The sequence below is a fragment of the Vulpes vulpes genome, chromosome 15 (genome assembly GCF_048418805.1).
Source record: "Vulpes vulpes isolate BD-2025 chromosome 15, VulVul3, whole genome shotgun sequence".
Taxonomy (NCBI): Eukaryota; Metazoa; Chordata; class Mammalia; order Carnivora; family Canidae; genus Vulpes; species Vulpes vulpes.
In genome coordinates, this window is record NC_132794.1 from 88,130,187 (window position 1) to 88,150,418 (window position 20,232).

Genomic DNA, 20,232 nt, shown 5'->3' on the forward strand with positions numbered 1-20,232 from the left:
CACTAGAAGGCCAACAACCACTATCTCTTCAAGACTACTTAGCTAGGGTAGTGCATCATAATTATCTGGGGGGGGGGGGGGGAACCTTCATAGGTAATTTTGAAGTTCATCTAACAGACTGAGAATCACTATTCTAAGGCACAGAAACAATATCCTCCTTGTCTCTAGAACCAGTTGTAGATTAGCATGTATACTCACTAAACATCACTGGGCACAATTGTTCAGTCAGCTATGAGAACATTCAAAAATTTTATTGTGCTTTTGCTATATTTTAGTCACAATACCAGGTACTGAAGATTCAAAGACAGAATCCTGCCCTAAAAGCTCAGGCAAGTAGGGGAGACAGGCATATAAATTTACTTGCAATACCAGTATCAATGGTTAATGGAGAAAATCTAACCTGCTCTGCAGTAGATCAGAAAGTGCTATTATCCAGCTGTTTCAAATGCTCTTTATGACACTTTATTATAACTTATATTTACGTATCACCTGTCTTTCCTCCAGTAGAATGTAATCTCTACAAGGAAAGGGTTCTATCATGTTCACTGCTTTAACTCCTACTTCCTGGAAAAGTGGTGGGCACAGTAGTTGCTCAATGTATATTTATTGAATGAATGATGTCCCAACAAGCACTCATAATTAATGAGCCATTGTCAATTTGGAGAGCCTCTAATTGCATGCCCAAGGTTCTAGTCAATACTTGGAAAAAGGAGGCACCACGGTGCAAAAGAAAGAATTTGGGTTTTACAGTAAGACAAACCTAGGTTTGAATAATGCTTTGCCGCTTGATGTCTATGTGACTTAGAGCAAGTTAATTTTTCTAAGCCTTAGTTTACCTCTCTGTAAAAGATAGAAATGACTAGTACATTTCAGAGTTACTGGGAAGTTCAGAGATAGAGTAAGTTAAAATGGCTAACACTGTAGAGAGAATCAGGTGGTAGCATCTTTCTGCAAGGCAACATGGGAAAAATCTAACCAGAATTTAAAATGTACACATTCTTTGACCCGGCATTCCACTTCTAGGAATCTTTTGCCACAGAATCCTAGGCAGGCACAACTATATACAGTATAGGAGTTTTCTCTGCAGCATTGTCTATCAAAGAAAAATCTGAAAGTTTAAAATATCAGGGGACTGCTTAACATAATGCCTGGAATTTAACATACTTGATAGAAGGCAACCAGATCTATAATAACAACAGTAACATGTAACGATATTGGCATGTACTGTAACTTATGCATTTCTTCCTCACAATAACCCTAAGATCATACTATTCCAGACAAGGAAACAGACTTACAAGAAACAAAGTTAACTTGCACTACTATCAATGGCAACATCCTGATTGTTTAGGTATACTGTAATTTGCACAATGGGAAAAAATGGGCAAAGTGTATAAGGAATCTCTATTATTTCTTAAAACTGTATGGGGAGCTACAATGATCCCAATCCTATTTTCTATTAAAAAAAAACAAAAACCAAAAAACCCAACCTAACCTATTCAAGGCTAGCAGCTAGAGGATATGAACCTAGGCAGGTAGACTCCAGAGTTTACCTGTAACCACTGTCAATACACATAAAAGATACAGGCTCTTTGAAAAACATCTCAAGAACTGACCTCTAATTCTTTCCTTCCATTCCTTCTGCAGCTTCTCCATGCTTAACCCTCATCTCATCCCTTCCTCATCCCCAAACTTGTGTATTCATTCTTGCTTCTATACTTTGCTCAGGCTTCACTGTCTGCCTTGCATATCCTTCATTCCATTTATCTAAGTTCTTCAGTTCCTTTTGCTTCACATCACGGATCCTTCTTGGTCACCTCACATGACAGTGCTCTGTCCCTCTTTTCAATTCAGATTTAAACATTTCTTAGGGTACCCACTAAATCAGTAATACTATGTTCGTTCAATTAATTGCTTTCAAACTACTTGCATGTACCCTGAATCACCATGTGTTATGTAATTCTCACTAAATTGTAATCTGTTTAAATGAGATGTATATAAAGTGCTTCACCCAGTGCCTGGCACATAGAAAGTACTCAGTAAGTGGAAGTGCTTGAAAGTGAACATAAAAAGTATAAAAAAGATTGGAGATTAGGCTTTTCCAGAGAAAGCAAGCACTTGACATGTAAGTTAATGGGTGCAACCAGGCAAACCCCAGCTTTAAATGTCATGATGCTTTTTAGATTCCCTTCCCTACTCAAGACAACAGAAGCCATAAAATCCTTTTAGTAAAAACGTTTTCTTTATCACAGCAAAAATACGTATCTGTGAGACTGTCAGAAGGATCGGGCTACTTCCAATATTATACAGTTTGTCTGCTGGCGCCTCCAAAAAAATTCATCACTCGAGAATGAAATCCACTGAAAGGTTCATAAGAAAAATGTTCCACCTACAGTATAAGTTGCTGGCAGATGTTTCTAAAGGTGGTTATTAGCCAACCACAGGTGTTTGAATAAAGACAACGGCATCTTGATGTTGGGTTCATACATATATGTACTCTTAGAAACGGCTTACCCCTCTTCATGGGGTAAAATGTAGCTTCTTAGGTCTGTAAGAATTCAGGCTGTACTCTGGCCACTTTCCGGAATTCTTTAGTGTGGGTCTTAGGGCACTGCATCTCACACCAGCTAATGGGAACCATCTGGACACCTGGAAGGGAAGAGCTAGTGTTGGAGATGGGACCCCAAATGTTTACTAAGACCCTTCCCTTTTCAGCTGGTTATGACCTGAAGTGTCATCAAACTACCTAGTGAACCTCACCTCATACAGAAAAAACCTTATGCAGTGAATCCCCCCTTACAGTTATATAAGGAGAATCATTCTAATCTCAGTAGTAAGTGATTGACACTCATACTGCTGTCTCGATTTAAAACCAGTGTAACGAGAGAAAACAGTGAATTAATCCCAAACTGTAGCTCCCAGGGAAAGAGAAGCATGTGGATGTATGGACCTACTCACCCGATTCACTGTGGGCCACCACCACCCCAAGTTCATTCTCAGCAGTGGTCAGGAGATAGTTCGATTGTGCATCACCCAGAGAGATCTAGTCACACAATACTGGTGAAGGAAAACAATGGGTGATAAGTCTTCCCTCCCATAGCCACTTGAGTTGTTTTTCTACTTCTATTTCTTGTTTTGACAAAGGACCACAAGACTGCTGGAATAAAGGATACCACTTTGGCCAAGACAATGTCACCAGGGCGGAAACTCTTATAAATCTCAACCTGTAAAGAAAGAACAGGAATGTTAAGTGAAAGCTCTAAATCAGATCTACATGAAACTATTTGCCCCTCTGGTAGAACCAGTGTACTTTTTAACTCCACAGGGTGGAAGTCATCGTTAGTGAAGCCAATCAACAACTTTTATTGCTTTTACATCATATAAATGAAAGATTTTTATTTATTTTTTTAAATGAAAGATTTTTAATTCAATAAACCTGGTAATGGATCTGACTTAGACAAAAGTTACTACAGTTGGCTCTCAATCCAAAGTAAATCTGAGGGAATAGCAAAGAATAGACACCTGGCTTCAAAGGCAAGGAGTAAAGTAGTCCCCTTCTGCTCAATAGAGCAAACAAAAAATCCTAAGGAAAGGAAAAGGACAGTGAGGTGAATTCCACACTTTCCAGTAGGAAACACCTTAAAATTCCTTGGACCTTTGGATCCACATTCCCACAGATGTTTGAAATTCCTTGGAGTAATTTAAAAGGATCGAGATTCCTAAAGTCATAAGGGAAAAAAAAAAAAAAGAACCAACCAACAACCTTGTCTTTTTCAGTAGCTCGGACATCTTCCTTGCTATAAAAAAGAATTAACAAAAGATTAATTATCTGTGAGAAAGAATTATCCTGCAGAATCATAGCAGAGAGCTACAAGAGTAGAGAGAACAAATCATAATTGGGACCCAAAGGCCACCCAGAAGTGGGGTGGAGAAGCATTCCAAGTCCTCACCTGGAGGAGAAAACCACATTCCCATTCTTGGGTCACACTGAGCAGCAGTATCAATACCTTTGACTAGAGAAAAGCAGATCAGATTTGGCAGGAAAGAATAAGGAACTTTGCTGCCTTAGGAAAGCTTGAACAGAAGCACTATAGAACCAACATGGAATCCTGAGGGTGGAAAGGGCCTTAGAAGCTATATCTAGCTCACAAGAATTGTCTCTTCTTAAAAAACCTACAGGAAAAAACAAATAAAACCCTACCATTTCACTCACCTTTTTAAAAATATATTTTATTTTTTAAAGATTTATTTATCTTAGAAAAAGAGTGCATATGCCATGAGTGGGGGGGAGTGTGCACCCTATTTTACAGAGGGAGAGAATCTCAAGCAGACCCCTCACTGAGTGCAGAGCCAGACACGAGGCTTGATCTGACGACAGCTTATGAGATCATGATCTGAGTTGAGATCACAAGTCGGTCGCTCAACAAACTGAGCCACTTAGGCACCTCTAAGATTCTATTTTTAAGTAATCTCTATACCCAACATGGGGCCTGAACTCAAAACACCGAGATCAAGAATTACATGCTTTACTGACTGAGCCAGACAGGTGCCCCTCACCCACTAACCTTTTTTTTTTTTTAAGATTTTATTTATTCATTCATAGAGACAGAGAGAGAGAGAGGCAGAGACTCAGTCAGAGGGAGAAGCAGGCTCCATGCAGAGAGCCTGACATGGGACTTGATCCAGGGTCTCCAGGATCACGCCCTGGGCTGCAGGCGGCACTAAACCGCTGCGCCACGGGGGCTGCCCACCCACTAACCTTTTAAAAGTCTTTCAATCCTTAGATTTAAACTATATTAAATACAAAAAAAGAAGATATTTCTTAAGATGCCTTTAACTTTTTTTTTTTTTAAGATTTTATTTATTCATGAGAGATACAGAAAGAGGCAGAGACATTGGCAGAGGGAGAAGCAGGCTCCCTGCAGGGAGCCCGGTGCAGGACTCAATCCCAGGACCCCGGGGATCACGACCCGAGCCAAAGGCAGACACTCAACCACTGAGCTACCCAGGTGCCCCTAATTTGTTCCATATGAACATCCTGAAACACTAGTTTCCAGCTTAGCTCAATTCTTTTCATTTTACTTTAAAGCCCAATCTTGTCAATATTTTCCTTTTGTCCTAGCTCATACATTATAACATTTCCTTTGGACACTACCTGAACAGAATCAAAGAACAAAGAGGAGAGAGAGAGAGAGGCAGGTAGATATAGGAACTGTAATTGTTCCTAAAAATTTCAATCCCTGTTCTATTCTAATCTCATTCCAGGTGCTGATGCAAATGCAAAAACATGAATACTTCTTACCGGATAGTTCCTCGAAAAGAGTTCTTAAGTGGTGTGGACCCCACATATAGGATGTGCACTTTGGCAAAGCGTGAATTGATGCTAGAGACCTGTGGAACAGAGAAAAGATCAGCATTAGAGTAGTAGCAGTTGTCAGTTCAAGGAGGCAGCAAGAAAGGAATTACCAGTGTTTTAGTCCAAGCAATCCTACTAATTGTAGAATTTAAAACAAGTTAACTCCTACTTAATTCTGCATAAATGATATATGTCAAATGGAATGAGTCACTCAGGCCACCTAATAAAGTTACTGTGGGCATCCAATGAAATAATATGGAATATATCTTGAAAAATACAGAAGCCTAACAAAAACAGGGCATTACAGCAAATCTAGACCTTTAACTGATCTTACCAAGAGCCCGGTACAGTGGACAGAATTTAAGTGTACATTTCAGTTACTGTGTAATATTTGGATCACTGCCTCTTCAGTTATTTTAAGAATAACACATCGATTTTTTGCTGGAACAATTTATAAACCTCAACTAAGAACTACAAGTTGATTTAATTTAACATGGAAGTAGGCAGAGAGTAAGGATGTCTTTTAGTTACTGATCAGTATAGCATTAATTTGTATTTCCCCTGAAACACCTCAAATGATGAAATTTATTTTTAAAAAAGACTTTATTTATTTATTTGAGAGAAAGGAAGAGACACAGCATGAGTGGAGAGAAGGGGCAGAGGGAGACAGAAAAGCAGACTCCCTGCTGAGCAGGGAGCCTGATGCAGGGCTGGATCCTAGGATCACCACCTGAGCCGAAGGCAGACATTTAACTGACTGAACCACCCAGGTGCCCTAAAAGATGAAATTTAATAGGTCTTTACAAGGTCTTTTGCTTCTCCCCAGACTAAAATAGCTTCTAAATGTTAAAAATAGGCTTTCTTCTTACCCTTTGGCACCTGTTTCCCAAACTGCATACTCAGGGAATCAGCTCAGTGAAAGAGCTATGCATGCTTGAACTTGGCTGCCTGGATCACTATCCCAGAACTTTCTAGGCCGGCACAGTCCAGTAACACTGGGATGATTAAAATGTTCTGTGCTGGCCAACAAGGCAGCTGTTAACTATATGTGAGCACTTGGAATGTAGCTAGTGAGATGGAGGAAATGAACTTTCAATTTTAATTCATTTCAATTAAATGGCCACATATGGCTAGTGACTACCACATAAGAGCACTTCCACAATGATCATGATTTCACCATTGAACAGGTGTCCTAAGCAGGGAGGTTAAGACCTACTTACCTTACAGGTTACAATAGTCCCCACATCTGGTAGTAATTGAGATTCTGTTTCTCTCATCACAGAAATCACAGGAAGCTATAGACAGAACAATAAAATGTGAGATCCTGACTAAGTCTTCCATAAAGATATTTGTGGCTTAAGAATAATGTAGGAATGCTTTGGTCCACAGCTGAGATCACAAGCACAGATGGACTACAGACTCATATGTGCCCAGGGTAGATAGTCTTAGAAATTTAAGGCAATAGGAAGGTCAAGGGGCCATTTTTCAAAAGAAAGATGCTACTAGAAGACATAATCTAATCATTTCAGAACAGTTCTAACAAGTTTTTTTTGTGATTTTCTTGGAATTTCTTGGTATATAACCAATTGTGGATAACTTGAGTCTTCTCTTCAAAGTTCTACTACTTCCTTCTGATTTTCACTCTATTGTACTGGGTAGAATTTCCAAATAAATATTATATAATAATGGCCATACTTTATTTTTTCTATTTTAAGGGAATACTTATAGTTTTCCCTTTGAACATGGCATTGGCTATTGGTATAAAATATGTATTTTTTAAAGATTTATTTCAGAGAGAGAGAGAAAGCATGCGCAAGTGGGGAGAGGGGTGGAAGGAGAGGGAGGGAGAGAATCTCAAGCAGATTCCCCACGGGGGGGGGGGGGGGGGGGCGGGGAGGGGGCACTGACACCGGGCTTGATGCCAGGACCCTGAGATCATGACCGGAGCTGATATCTGGAGTCGGATGCTCAACCAACTGAGCCACCCAGGCACCCCAAGACATATTTTGAACCTCATCTTTTACTTGACTCTTCCTTGTTTCCTATGCTTCAGTTTTCAGACCTTCTTTCAGTTTCACTAACGCACTAAACATGTTCCCATCTCAGGATTTGTGTTCAACCTGTTCTTTCTCCCAGGACTGTGCTCTCCACTCAACTCTTTCCGCCCCCCCCCCCCCAACTCTTATTTATCCTTTAGATTCAGGTTAAACATCACTTCTATTGACTACAATGGATTTGTCCTTTACATGTTCTCATGGTAACCTGTAATATTCTTTCAAAAACAGTCATGACTTTTGTAGCCATAAACCAATTTGAGCATTTACTTGTTTATAATTTATGTCTGTGTCCCTTGGTAGCAGGGTTCATGTGTATTTGGCTCACTACCATATCTCTAGAGGTAAAGATTGTGCCTGGCACACGAAAATGCTCAATAGATATCTATGAAACGAACAAACTTAGAACTGTTACAGTCTTAAAATTGATTAAAAAGTCTTTCATTTTACATCTGAGCAAAAACTAAAACCAGAGAGATCAAGTTTCTAACCTAAAGCAGAAACAAGGTCTAGTTAGCCAGTACCTATATGTTCTAATTCTGAATTCTCTATTAATGCTCCCTGTCTTTAAGGGGGTCCTTCAAAGACTGTTTATCCGATCCTGGGCTAATCGTGGATCAGTGTTAGGCATTCAACATTTATTGAGCATAGGCTGCTGTGCTCAGCACTAAAGGTATGGTGGCAAGGTTTGTTTTTGTGGAACTTAGAGTCTAATAAGGGAAAAGTCTAGGAGGAACAGGTAACCGAATACTTAATTTTATGCAAAGAAGAGCACACAGAGGAAAGAAATTTAGTTCTTTGTGAGAGTTTAACAAAACAAAAAATTAAAGCTCACAAAACTCCTTTCCCTGACTAGCGGGTCTAGGAGGGCTACTCTGATAAAAGTGACACTAGAGAGGCTATCTGAAAAGTAGGTGGGAATTAAACAGGCTAAGGAGGAGATGGGCGCGTGACAAACAGCGTGTGTTCATCGGTTCTGTGGCAGAAGAGAGCTTACCCCGCCAGCGACAAAGAAGCCTGTGTGACTAGACTGCAGAGTGGGGTGGGAATAGCGGAGCAAGATGAAACCAGAAAGGTAGGCGACATTCGGACAAGATTCAGCTCACTGCAGGCGGAACCCGCCTCTGCTCGTCCCCTAACTTCCTTCCCCGAATGTCAGCAATAGAATCAAGCGGGACCACATCTGGCCCGTGGTGGCGAAGTGCCCGGCAGTGGAGACCTCAGCGGGAAGAAACTCGGAGACCAGCTGTTCTGCTGAGGTCCTAAAGACGCGTCCGCAGTGCCCTTTCCTATCGACCGCGAAATCAAAAGCAGCCTAAAAGAAAAGCAGAGAAGGAGGAAATGGGAAGCAGCCCCCTTTACCGCGCCATTCTCGCTGCTCTTCGTCAGGCACCCAGCAAGCGACGAAAAGATGTAGCCGTGGCGAGTGTAAGTGCCGCTGCCCGGGCTGCCCTCCTCCAAGTTACACAGACGTTCGCCTGAAGAGAAACGCTGCATCAGTCATGGGTCTTCAGAGGGTGTTGGTCATCCAGCCTTCCTGCCTCCCATCCAGAATTCGCTTCGGTCCCCGCACACTTACCCGGGATGCAGTACCTCACGGGTGGCGCCATGACTGCCACTGGAGGGAAACGAAGTCGGCTTCTCATTGGCCAAAGTTCAGGAGCAGTTCTGCAGTAAGAAACGCGCCAATTGGTGCGAATTATCACGTGGTCTTCGGGAGCACCTCCTCCGTCAAACTTTATTTCCCAGGTTGCTCCGGGACCAGAGCGGGGGCGGGGCTCCGGAACGCCTGCGCTTGCGCCTGTGGTCCAGGATGGGCTGGCAGCGGGTCCCAGTCTGCAGGCTGGTTCTTCGGGTGGCCGGCGATGGTTGGTTGGACTGAGACCGGCCCGGCCGGGTTGCAGAGCTGGAGGGGGTGGCAGTGAGCGGCGGCGGAGGCTGCGGGGTTCCATTTGGCTGACTGGGGAGTCGGCAGGCGGCAGGTAAGAGCGGAGCCGCGGCCTTTGCTCCCCAGTCCTGCCCTTTTTTGTAGGGTCGGGGCCTGTTTGGGCCCTTTTCGTGAGCTCAGGTTCCTGTTCTCTCGTTGTCGCGCCCTGCACGGCCGTGCCCTGCACAAGCCTGGGGGAGTGCACTCTCGGGGCAGCTGCAACGCGCGGAGCTGGAAGGAGGTTTGCCAACCCAACTTGCCCATTGTAGAGATTTGGAAACTCAGATCCAGAGACAGGATTTGACTTGTCCAGTGGCTCAAAGACAGTTCAAGGTATAGCCCAAACCGGAACCCAAGTTTTTTTTTTTTGTTTTTGTTTTTGTTTTTTTTACTTCTTCGATCGTACTTTGACCACACCACCCCCATTCAGAAATAAAGCCTTTTCCGGATTTTTGTGACTGCAGCTTCAGATCTTGCAGTCGGATCCTCTCAAGCGGAGCTCAGGTCGTGTGGGCCCATTCATAACTTTTTCTTTTTCAAGCATGTTAGTCCGGAAGGGAAGTCTGCACGTGATTAGAATGCTGCTCTTACCGATGAGTGACAGCTACTGCTTAAGATAGGCAGACATCCTGAGAACAGCATCTTTGTCCATATGAGATTTGCTACGACTTTCATCTTAGTTTCTCTTGCCCTCTGGTGACTTTGGCATATGTCCCTCCCTGTGCAAACCCTCCAGCCCTCACCAATCCAGTTTCCCCTAGGAAAACAGATGGTGACTTAGAGCCTTGGAAAGAGGGGAGTGCTGTGGCCTTCAATCCCATCTAATATGGTGGCATATGTCACTATGGCCTGTGGTTGCTACTGAGGGATCAGTGCTAAAGGCTTGTGCTTGGGGTGATAGTGAAGCTCTGCTTTGCCCTGATTCTCCATTCCCCACCCCAACACACATACACACAATTTTTTTTTTTTTTTGAGTTCTGCTTTAACTCAATTTCCTGAGAAATCAGGGACTCTGTGTTCAAGTGTGGTCCCATGGACCACAATATCTCTTCCCTGGCATCCCCATGCCCCCTAAACCCCACTAACTGAGTTGTGAGGGGGTTGGCTTCAGACTCTTTACTCAAATCTAATGTGTAGCTCTGCATCAGCAAGCTTTCAGTTTATGTTTTGGTTGATTTCTGGTTGGACTTGTTATAAAAAGTCCTTTCTAGTTCTTAAGTGCTATGATTCTAACAATGGTTTTTATTTCCTTTTTTACTGACCAAAAGAATGATAGCATCATATACTAAATAAGCGTTATCACATTGGCAGGAGTGCACTTGCTATTATTTGCAGTACAGACAGATGTCTGACCAGCCTTACCACTTCTGCATCCTCCATTCTTTCAAAAAGTATTTATTGAGCCCTTCTATGAACCAGATATCGTGCTAAGCATTTTGTAAACATTTCATTTCTACCTTAGCCAAGTGTATATGTAAAACGATAAAGGGTTACAGCTGAAAGGGACATTTAACCCTACCCTGTATTTGAATGAGAACACAAGGAGATTGAGGTCCAGCACTTTTGGGTGATTTGCCCAAGGTCGTAGAACTACGTAAGGACAGAATGGAACCCTAAGTAGTCAAGTTTATAGGGTAGATGAGAGTTAGTAAGTCTAGTCCTTGAGGCAGGCATTTCCTATAGAGCTCAGGAATATCAGAGGTGGTTGACAACAAATCTGAAAGGTGGAGAATCTGAAAAGGAACATTTCTGTTTTTTTTGTAGACAGAAGAAATGGCATATAATTTGTGTTTATTAATGCATCTTGTTTGCAGGTTGTTGGTATAAAGAGTATTCTAGCAAATAAGAAACTCTTCATTAGCCACAGTAAGGAGTGAACAGTAGTGTGGATAATGTGAGTCACTTGGATTTACTGTGGGGTAGTATGTTTGTCTCACTCTTACATTTGACTATGGCTGTACATTATTTTGAAAATTCATGCTTTCAAGCCAAATCATGGTTCCAAGCAACAGGACTCCAACTCAGAGGAAGTAGGAAGGCTGACCTTTCCTTTCCTTTCTACACTGCTTCTTAAGTCTCTTAACTCCTAGGAGGTGACGGGAATGGCCAGTTTTTTTTTTTTATCCTGATGCAGAATAGGTCCTTACTGAACTATTTCTTCTCTTTGCTGGCCTTGTCTGCTGGATTCCTTTTTGCCTTAGGTCATTAAAGGACTTGTGGAGGGATGCCTGGGTGGCTCAGCAGTTGAGTGTCTGCCTTTGGCTCAGGGCGTGATCCTGGAGTCCCGCCTGGAATCGGGTCCAACATCGGGCTTCCTGCATGGAGCCTGCTTCTCCCTCCGCCTGTGTCTCTCCCTCTCTCATTAATAAGTAAATAAAATCTTTAAAAAGGCGGGGGGGTTGTGGAAGGAGGTAATGAAGTGTTTTTTTTGTTTGGTTGGTTTTTTTGGAAAGACCTCTAGTGATAAGCCAGTGTGCAAGGAGAGTACCTTGCTCCAGTTACTAAACTGAAACCATCACTACAGTGGAGCAGCCTCCTCCAGTTTCTGTTGGGTTTTGAGCTGCCTGTTAAATAAGTTAGTGGAAAAAATAATTAATTAATTAATTAAGTCAGTGGAGTTGCAGAGGACATAGTAGCCCTAGAGGGAAATTAGAGAATTTCTTTTCTGATAAGAGCTTTAATCTGCAGAATTGATGAGACTAACATCGAAGGGGTCTATGACTTCTGTTCTAGATGTTGCACGGGCAGCTGATCTCCCATGGCTATTGTGTGAGGTAGAAATCACATAGAGATGAAAGTACTTGTAGAGCTGGGAAGCTTGGGGCCAAGAGCAGCAGCTGTGGAGAAGACTCATGGGTGTCCAGCTAGAACTAGGTAGGGGAGACTCATCACTGAGAGGATAGGCTCTGTGGTCTTCGTGAACAATAGTATGAAGGCCTCCCTCCTATGGCCAGTCTCTCTTACCTGTGGTGTTATTCGGCCATGAATACCTGAAGTTGTCTTGGCTTTTGTATCCTTGGGGTCAGGCTGGGACTGGAATTGGAGACAAAGCATCTTATGTCATGCAGGGTAGCTGAGGTGTCCTGACAGGAGACAGGGACTCTCATGCTACAGGTTGAGTCTGGGGTCCTATAACATCAGCCCAGAGGAAGTAGGAAAGATGAATATTGGGATGCCTGGGGTGGCTCAGGACTTGAGCATCTGTCTTCAGCCCAGGGTGTGATCCTGGCCCAGGGATCGAGTCCCACATCGGGCTCCCTGCAAGGAGCCTGCTTTTCCCTCTGTCTGGTCTCTGCCTCTCTCATGAATAAGTAAATAAACTATAAAAAAAAAAAAAAAAAAAAAAAAAGGAAAGATGAGTATCTTTTGCCAAGATTCAGCACCAGGGCAGATCTAGATGTAGGATCCACATGCTGTGCATTCACTCCTCCACTGGCTATTCCTTGGTGAAGAATTGTTAGGAGGTAGGTCATTGGGCTAGAGCAGGATACCCTCGGAATCCTCTGCTATGGTGGCCATGCCTACAGAGATGTGGTGGCAGGTTTGTGCATGTCAGCTGTGCTCCACCCAGTGGTCTACACAGACAACTCTAAAGACCCTGCTTTGGCTTGGAGCTGCCTTCCTCTCCCTCAGCCCTTTACTCTAGGTGTGCATCATCTTGGATTTGCTGTGCACCCAAGTGGTGCAATGTACGTAGTATTTCTGCAGGCTCAGAACCTCCAGACCCTACCCGTGTAATCTGGTTGGGACACTGGCACCACCCATTCTGCAGAGAAGTGAAGTGACCTTCCTCCTTCTCACAGCTGGTGACTGGCTCAATTGGGCCTTATTCTTAGGCCTTTGCCTTCTCCTCCCTGGTGGGATAGGGAGGGACGGGACCAGGCTGGCTCCTCACAATGATGTGCTCTTCTAGGAGCCATGCGGGGCCAGCGGAGCCTCCTGCTGGGCCCTGCCCGCCTCTGCCTGCGCCTGCTTCTGCTCCTGGGCTACAGGCGCCGCTGCCCACCTCTGCTCCGGGGCCTGGTACAGCGCTGGCGCTATGGCAAGGTCTGCCTGCGCTCCCTGCTCTACAACTCCTTTGGGGGCAGTGACGCCGCTGTTGATGCTGCCTTTGAGCCTATCTACTGGCTGGTGGACAACGTGATCCGCTGGTGTGGGGTGGTGAGTGATGCCCAGGGAGCAGGAAAAGGGATGTTTTGGGGTAGCAGAAGGACATGTATCTGATGGACCCACACTGGGTTTGGGACCCACACCAGCCCCCTACCCCAGGGAAATTCCTGAGTGTACTCTTGGTATTGGCAAACTCTCACTGTGTCTCCCTGACCTCACTGGTGTTGACAGGTGTTCGTGGTGTTGGTGATTGTGCTGACCAGCTCCATCGTGGCCATCGCTTACCTGTGTGTCCTGCCTCTCATCCTCCGAACATACTCAGTGCCACGGCTCTGCTGGCACTTCTTCTACAGCCACTGGAATCTGATCCTTATCGTCTTCCATTACTACCAGGCCATCACCACTCCACCTGGATACCCACCCCAGGTGGGTCCCCACAGGGGCATTTGGAAGGATAGAACTGCAGGCTGTGGGAGCCAGGTTCAGGAGTGGGGAGGGAGAGTGCCTCAGTATCTTTTGAGGTACAGAATTGTGCTGCCACAGTGTTGTGAAGCTTTTCTCCCTTTGCACAGGGCAGGAATGATATCGCAACAGTCTCCATCTGTAAGAAGTGCATTTACCCCAAGCCGGCCCGAACACACCACTGCAGCATCTGCAATAGGTGGGTCTTGGCTTTGCTCGCTGTGAACCCCAGCTGTGGCCTGTTTGCTGAAGCCCTCGGGCAAAATTTAGACTTAAAGTTTGAGAAGACGTTTATGAAGCGCGCGTCATATACCAGGCAGTGTGCCCTCACGTCGTGACACCTGGTCCTAGGATGGTTCTGGGTTAGCCATTGTCACCATTTATGGACACTGAGCTTCAGAGAGATGAGTTAACCTTGTCCAAGATCATGTAGCCAATGAAGCAGGGCTTGAAGCAAGGCCTGGCGGTCTTCAAAGTCTGTGCCCTTTCCACCTCAGCAGGATGCTGGGCCTTGTAGGAAAGGATTGGCACTGACATCTCAAGAACCTTGACCACCGTAACAGAGCCTGTGTCCCTCCCTCACAGGTGTGTGCTGAAGATGGATCATCACTGCCGTATCCTTTTATCTTTTCTGCCTGAGGCCTCCTCCTTTAGCTCCAGAGCCCTGCACCAGGTTAAGGGCCACAACCAAGGCATCATCCCTCATCCCAACGAAGGTTCATGAGAAGTTAGTAGAAGAGGAATGGTGGAGATTGGCCATCTCCAGTGGGAAGCAGGAGGCTTACAAGCTCTATGGGACAGATCTTCTTGGAGCAGGGCATCTATTCTAAAAGTTCTTTCTTTTGTAGACTGTCATGCTAACATTTGTGGGATGGAAAGAGATGTTTGGACTTCATGTTGTCCACTGGATATTCTCTGCTTTCCCATACAAATGGCTAGGTTGAAGTATTGGTAGATTTCGTTTTGCTGAAGGATTTGTTTTCATGATTTCCCAGTGGGACTTTTGAAAGCTCTTTAAAAGCTTTAACTTCTGGAAACAGTCCCATGTTTTCTTGCCTTTGGGAAATAGTTTTTGGTGACTGGAAGCCCTGTACTTGGATGCCATTATGAAGCAGGGATGAACCAGAGAGACCTGAAGCTGTGTTTGATCTTGTCCTTAATCCTTCCCCAACCAGCCTGGCTAAACAACTGTGTGGGCCACTATAACCATCGGTACTTCTTCTCTTTCTGCTTTTTCATGACTCTGGGCTGTGTCTACTGCAGCTATGGAAGTTGGGACCTTTTCCGGGAAGCTTATGCTGCCATCGAGGTGAGCCCATAATTAGGAGCAGGGCAGCTCAGAATTTTGGGGCATGGAATCTGTCCCGAAGGAGTGGGGCTGGTAGCATCCCCATCCTAGAGGCCTGAGAGTATAACCAGTACTGTTTTCCATCCCCGTAGAAAATGAAACAGCTCGACAAGAACAAACTACAGGCGGTTGCCAACCAGGTGGGCTGACCCCACCCCACTGCCTCCTGCTGCTCAGGCCAGGGGGTATAGAGTTGCTGAGGCAGCGGGGGCCCACCTGCTAGTGGAGTAGTAGAGGCTGGCTAAGGGGCCTCTCCATACTGGATCAGGGGTGTTCTGGGAGGCTGTCTGCCATGAGTGGACTAAGTGGCCTGGGGGTAGATTCAAGTCCCTGGTTTGTGACAGTTTTGGGCTCTCTATCCCATTATCACCTTCTTTGGGCTGAGTGAGGAGGACTCTGCCTTGGTGATGGCCTGAGCAGCAAAGAGTCTGTGTTAGTCCATGTAATGGGGTTCCAGGGGACAGAGATCAGGCTGGGCCAGTCTGATCACCCTTTGTTCCTGGTCTTCCTGCATCCATTGTCAGGATCATCCCTTCTCCCGAGCCTTTTAGGACCCTTATTCTGACAGGTCTTGGGCCACAACTATACCACTTAGCTCTGCTGCCCTTTCAGCCCTTAGTGGAGCTCAGTTCTTCCTGCTTGTGCTTGCATTGTGTGTGGACCCGGTCTCCTCTCTGGAGGATTGCAGCCACATGGTGAGGGAGTTCTCATTGGGAAGTGTAGTGGCTTCCCCTGGAGCCCCATTTGTGTCGTCAAATCTGAAGGCCCAGGGTCAGCTCCTCCCATGCTTTGCCATCCTGTCCAGACCTGCTCTGCCCAGTGTGTGTTCACATGATGGTGCCGCCGGGCTTGGCCCACCCATCTGGCTGCTGCCCTAACTCCTCTGTGGCTTAACTCCCTATTTCTCATCCTGGGCTTTGGTCACTTCCCTGCCTGCAGGTGCTGGGGTTGTGATGGAGATCCAACAAAGCAAACGAACCACCTCGCTGTTCTCTTTTTCTAGACATATCACCAGACCCCACCACCCAGCTTCTCCTTTCGAGAAAGAGTGACTCACAAGAGTCTTGTCTACCTCTGGTTCCTGTGCAGGTATTGAACGATCATTTTTGGCAGTTTAAGTGGGGGGCAGCTTCAGGACCACCTTTTCCAGTGCCTGTGGGTAGGCAGGACCCATCCCTGTCCTCTGCCACTGTTCCTGGTGTGACTTAGCTTGGCAGAGAGTCAGTGCTTCATTGTCTTCAGCATTTGGGGGCAGGGAACACTGAGGATGCTAGCACTGGATGTTATGTGCCCAGGTAAGCTAAACTCCTACCTCAGAGTGGAGCCGTGCATTTTCCAGATGTGGAGAACTGAGGAGGAGAGGGTGAGCTGCTGGGTGATCATAGCTAGGAATGGGAGAGCTGCAATTGGAATTGTGTGCTCCCTGTTCTAAACCTGGTGCTTTTACTACCTGTTGCTGTTTCCTAAGGCTGGTTCTTTTAGGAACTATGGGACATTTTTATTAGTAACACAGACTTGTTTCCTCACCCTTCTTTCTATGTAATTTATTCTTTGCTCAGGTTAATGCTTTTTCATTAATGCTTTTTATGGATGTAGTGAAGCAACAACCTAGGATGTAGGCTGGGAGATAAGACTTAGGCAGAGAGGTCTCTGGTGGGTCTTTACTGCTCAGCTCAGTTTCAGATTCAGACCTACTTGTAGCAACTCCCTCCTCTAAGCTCCCCACCAATCTTGGCCCCTCTTTTCTTAGTTCTGTAGCACTTGCCTTGGGTGCCCTAACTATTTGGCACGCTGTTCTCATCAGTCGAGGTGAAACTAGTATCGAAAGGCACATCAACAAGAAGGAGAGACGTCGGCTGCAGGCCAAGGGCAGAGTGAGTAGGACTGTGGGCTTGGGGTGGAGGGTAATTAAACCTGCTGTCCCAAAAACAGAAGCCATGGGCAGGGCCAATAGGGCAGGTGTCATAAAAGGTTGGAACTTGCCTAGCTGAACTTTAGCTTAGCCAATTTGGGCTCTAAAATTAGGAGGCAGTTAAGTAAAAAAGGGGTCTGTAGAAACCTGTGTTTTTCTTGGCTCTAGGTTTTTAGGAATCATTACAACTACGGCTGCTTGGACAACTGGAAGGTATTCCTGGGAGTGGACACACGAAGGTAAAGTAAAACATCTAGATCAGTCCCATCCAATAGAACTCTTAAGGTAAACTTTCTATACCTATGCTGTACAAGACATTAGCCACTAGCCACATATGGTTGCTGAACACACTTTAAGTATGGCTGATACATCCATAAATTGAACTTTTAATTCACTAATTGAAACAGGCACATGTGACTAGTGGCTACCATAGCCATTGCAAATCTAGACTCTGGGAGTAGAAATCATTGCTCATTTGAGCCAAAGTAGCTTAAGGCCAAAACCCCTGAGGCTTATACAGGGAACCAAAACAGACTCCTGAGAAAGCTGTTAAGAAGGGACCTCTAGGTAGGATACAGTGACCACTAGCTTCCTCCCATTTGTATGGCAGTGTCTGGAGTTCAAGCCAACAATATGTGGGATTGCATTAATCTATTTGTAACATAAGTCCTAAGACCAAAAAAAAAAAAAAAAAAAAAAAAAAAAATGAAGTTAGCTCTCTAGGCCCAAGAGACAAAGGTAAATAAATCACTTTTCAAATCGCAGCTTCCAAGGACAATCATCCTGTGGTTTCACGTATATGTGGAACATAAGAAATAGTGAAAGGGACTATAAGGGAAAGGAGGAAAACTGGGGAAAAATTAGAGAGGAAGACAAACCATGAGAGACTCCTAACTCTGGGAAACAAAGGGTTATTACAGAGGGGAGGAAGTGGGGGGATGGGGTGACTGGGTGATGAACCCTAAAGAGGGCACTTGATGGGATGAATCCTGGGTGTTACACTATATGTTGACAAATAGTATTTAAGTTAAAAAAAAAAAGAATGTAACTTCTAAGGCACTACTGACTAGGTGACCAGAAAGTACCCGTCCTCTTCCCCTTCCCATCCTCATTACATTCCTGCCTGTCAGTGCTTGCAGTGGTCCCTTAGAAGTTTCGCTTGAACCCTCTAAAGGCCCTCAAGGCACCAGAGGACAAACTGGACAGATCAGAACTTTTGTTACCTTTGGGATTAATGCCAAGGTAGCTTCAGGTACCTTGAATCCTTGCTGGGGACAGATCAGGAAGGAAGACCAGGAACTCTTGGAACTCAGAGACATTCTATCTTCTCTTGTAGGCACTGGCTGACTCGGGTGCTGTTACCTTCCAGTCACCTGCCCCATGGGAATGGAATGAGCTGGGACCCCCCTCCCTGGGTGACTGCTCACTCAGCCTCTGTGATGGCGGTGTGAGCTGGATGTGTCAGCCACAACTTGAGCACCACTCTGCTTCCTGCATTGTCTCAACGGCCTCCAAGGATAGCTTCTTGGAATCCTTGGGCAAAAAGAATCAGTGGGCCTGCCTTAGAGTATCATGCAGGGACAACTCAAGGACCAGTCTTTTGGCCACTGCAGAAACAAGGCATGATGTGGAAAAATCCTAGGACTGATGTCCCTTTACTCAGCTCAGGCAAACTGAAGTTCCAGCCCCAGACTGGAGATTAGGCAGCTAGCAACCCTGCCAGGTGCTGACCCCGACCTCCTCCAGGTTCCAGCACTGGGGTTGGCCACCACCTCTTCCACTTGCTATTTGAGAAAACACCTGAACAGTAGAGCGGAGATTCTGGCTTCTCAACAGGGCAAGACACCAGGCCTACTGCTGAGGTCACTGCCACTTCTCATATGCTGCTGAAGGTGAAGAATAAAGGTATTTGATTTTTAAAGATACGTAGTTTCTCTTTGCCTTTACTAGAGGGTGGGGAAGAGAGAAATCAGGGTCAAGGCCTACTGAGTACATATTCTGGTCATGCTTCCTGTATTCTACTTAGAGGGTTGGATGCCCCAAAGAATTCTTGGCAAGTCCTTGTCATTAGTAGTGTTCTAGATATGTGCCACAGAAGTGTAAGTGGGGACGGGGAAATATGTGACAGCCCCATTACCAAAAGAAATTTTTATTCTCCAGTAGGTACACACACATCCATCATCCTATCCTGGTCCACATTCACCTGCATTCACCCCTCAGCAGCGTATCTCTTTTTTTCTAACAAATAAATGGAAGAGCCCCAAGACCAAGATCTTTCTTCAAACACAAGTAGTCTCACACTCATTACTTCACAAAGTCATTAGAAGTCAGGATTCCTATGTTTACGGCCATGCAACAGTGGCCCAGAGAGAGGCAATCAGAGGCGAGTAGTCTCCCTAACTTGGGCAAGATGGCTTGATAGTTAGTAATTCCAGGTTAGATTGTCTGTCCAAAGAGCCTAGGCCAGGACTGGGCTCAGCTGCCAGGGCTCCCCAGCAGAAACCTGTAGGTGAAAAGAATGTTGGCAGCATCAGCAATGAGGCTCATTTCAACCCCATCTTACCCACGACCTAGAAACTCACCACTCTCCCCTGGCTGACACCGCCTCCTTGCGCACCAGTCTCTTCTTGTCATCCAGGGGTTTGGCTAAAGCTCGGATCACCTGTGGTTTGTACGGCAGCAGCTGTGGAGTTAGAAGAGCCACAGCCTTGCTCAACCACACCAACTGAAAAGGGCTGCTTCTATGACTTTAAAACTAACATTCCTCCTATTCTCCTTTAGTGATTCCAGAGGATGCTATGTGGCAAGGTGGCCGTTCTCTTACAGGGCAGTCAGGCAAATCCTTGCCTGCGTGTACCTCCCATTTCCTACCTAAATCACACAGCAGGGTGGCCAGTCTCGCCTGACTTAGGCAAAAATGTACTTCTCTGGCTCTTCTACGAAGGGTCTAGGCCAGAGAGGACCATCCCAGGTACTCACCACAGTGGTGGGCAGACGAGTAAGAGCATGCATACACTGCAGTGCAGCAATCCGGACAGCCTGGAACACAGCCATAGGGGGGGTGAG

General features: G+C 45.4%; 3 protein-coding genes across 8 annotated transcripts in view; 1 reads left to right on the top strand and 2 right to left on the bottom strand.

Moving 5' to 3' along the window:
- Window positions 1–230: 230 nt before the first annotated feature.
- On the bottom strand, window positions 231–9,073 carry EXOSC1 (exosome component 1). 2 transcript variants are annotated; one of them, XM_025991417.2, is made up of 8 exons: window positions 8,987–9,073; window positions 8,770–8,885; window positions 6,574–6,648; window positions 5,300–5,388; window positions 3,761–3,794; window positions 3,171–3,221; window positions 2,956–3,040; window positions 231–2,646 (listed from the first exon to the last, which is right to left on the bottom strand). In XM_025991417.2, exons 1-8 carry the CDS (start codon window positions 9,051–9,053, stop codon window positions 2,540–2,542), a joined length of 624 nt encoding a protein of 207 aa, XP_025847202.2. In that variant the 5' UTR covers window positions 9,054–9,073; the 3' UTR covers window positions 231–2,539. The 2 variants fall into 2 exon arrangements, with proteins under 2 accessions (XP_025847202.2, XP_025847209.1); XM_025991424.2 differs by having other exon boundaries at window positions 3,754–3,794; window positions 8,987–9,042.
- An 81-nt stretch (window positions 9,074–9,154) lies between these two features.
- On the top strand, window positions 9,155–19,089 carry ZDHHC16 (zDHHC palmitoyltransferase 16). Of its 4 annotated transcripts, none has more exons than XM_025991393.2 (11): window positions 9,155–9,389; window positions 13,248–13,495; window positions 13,676–13,870; window positions 14,017–14,105; window positions 14,492–14,520; window positions 15,082–15,215; window positions 15,347–15,394; window positions 16,258–16,343; window positions 17,005–17,128; window positions 17,335–17,405; window positions 18,503–19,089. In XM_025991393.2, the coding sequence occupies exons 2-11, from the start codon at window positions 13,253–13,255 to the stop codon at window positions 18,615–18,617; spliced, it is 1,134 nt and encodes a 377-aa protein (XP_025847178.1). In that variant the 5' UTR covers window positions 9,155–9,389; window positions 13,248–13,252; the 3' UTR covers window positions 18,618–19,089. The 4 variants fall into 4 exon arrangements, with proteins under 4 accessions (XP_025847178.1, XP_072595767.1, XP_025847187.1 ...); XM_072739666.1 differs by having other exon boundaries at window positions 18,297–18,646; XM_025991402.2 differs by lacking the exon at window positions 15,347–15,394.
- A 210-nt stretch (window positions 19,090–19,299) lies between these two features.
- The window catches only part of MMS19 (MMS19 homolog, cytosolic iron-sulfur assembly component), a 33,992-nt gene continuing 33,059 nt past the window's right edge, over window positions 19,300–20,232 (bottom strand). For both annotated transcript variants that reach the window (XM_025991379.2, XM_025991385.2), the window contains exons 29-31: window positions 20,146–20,205; window positions 19,749–19,849; window positions 19,300–19,669 (exon numbers count right to left, since the gene is read on the bottom strand). In XM_025991379.2, the coding sequence (XP_025847164.1) occupies window positions 19,642–19,669; window positions 19,749–19,849; window positions 20,146–20,205 (189 nt within the window). In that variant the 3' untranslated portion in view covers window positions 19,300–19,641. The remainder of the gene's footprint in view (window positions 19,670–19,748; window positions 19,850–20,145; window positions 20,206–20,232) is intronic.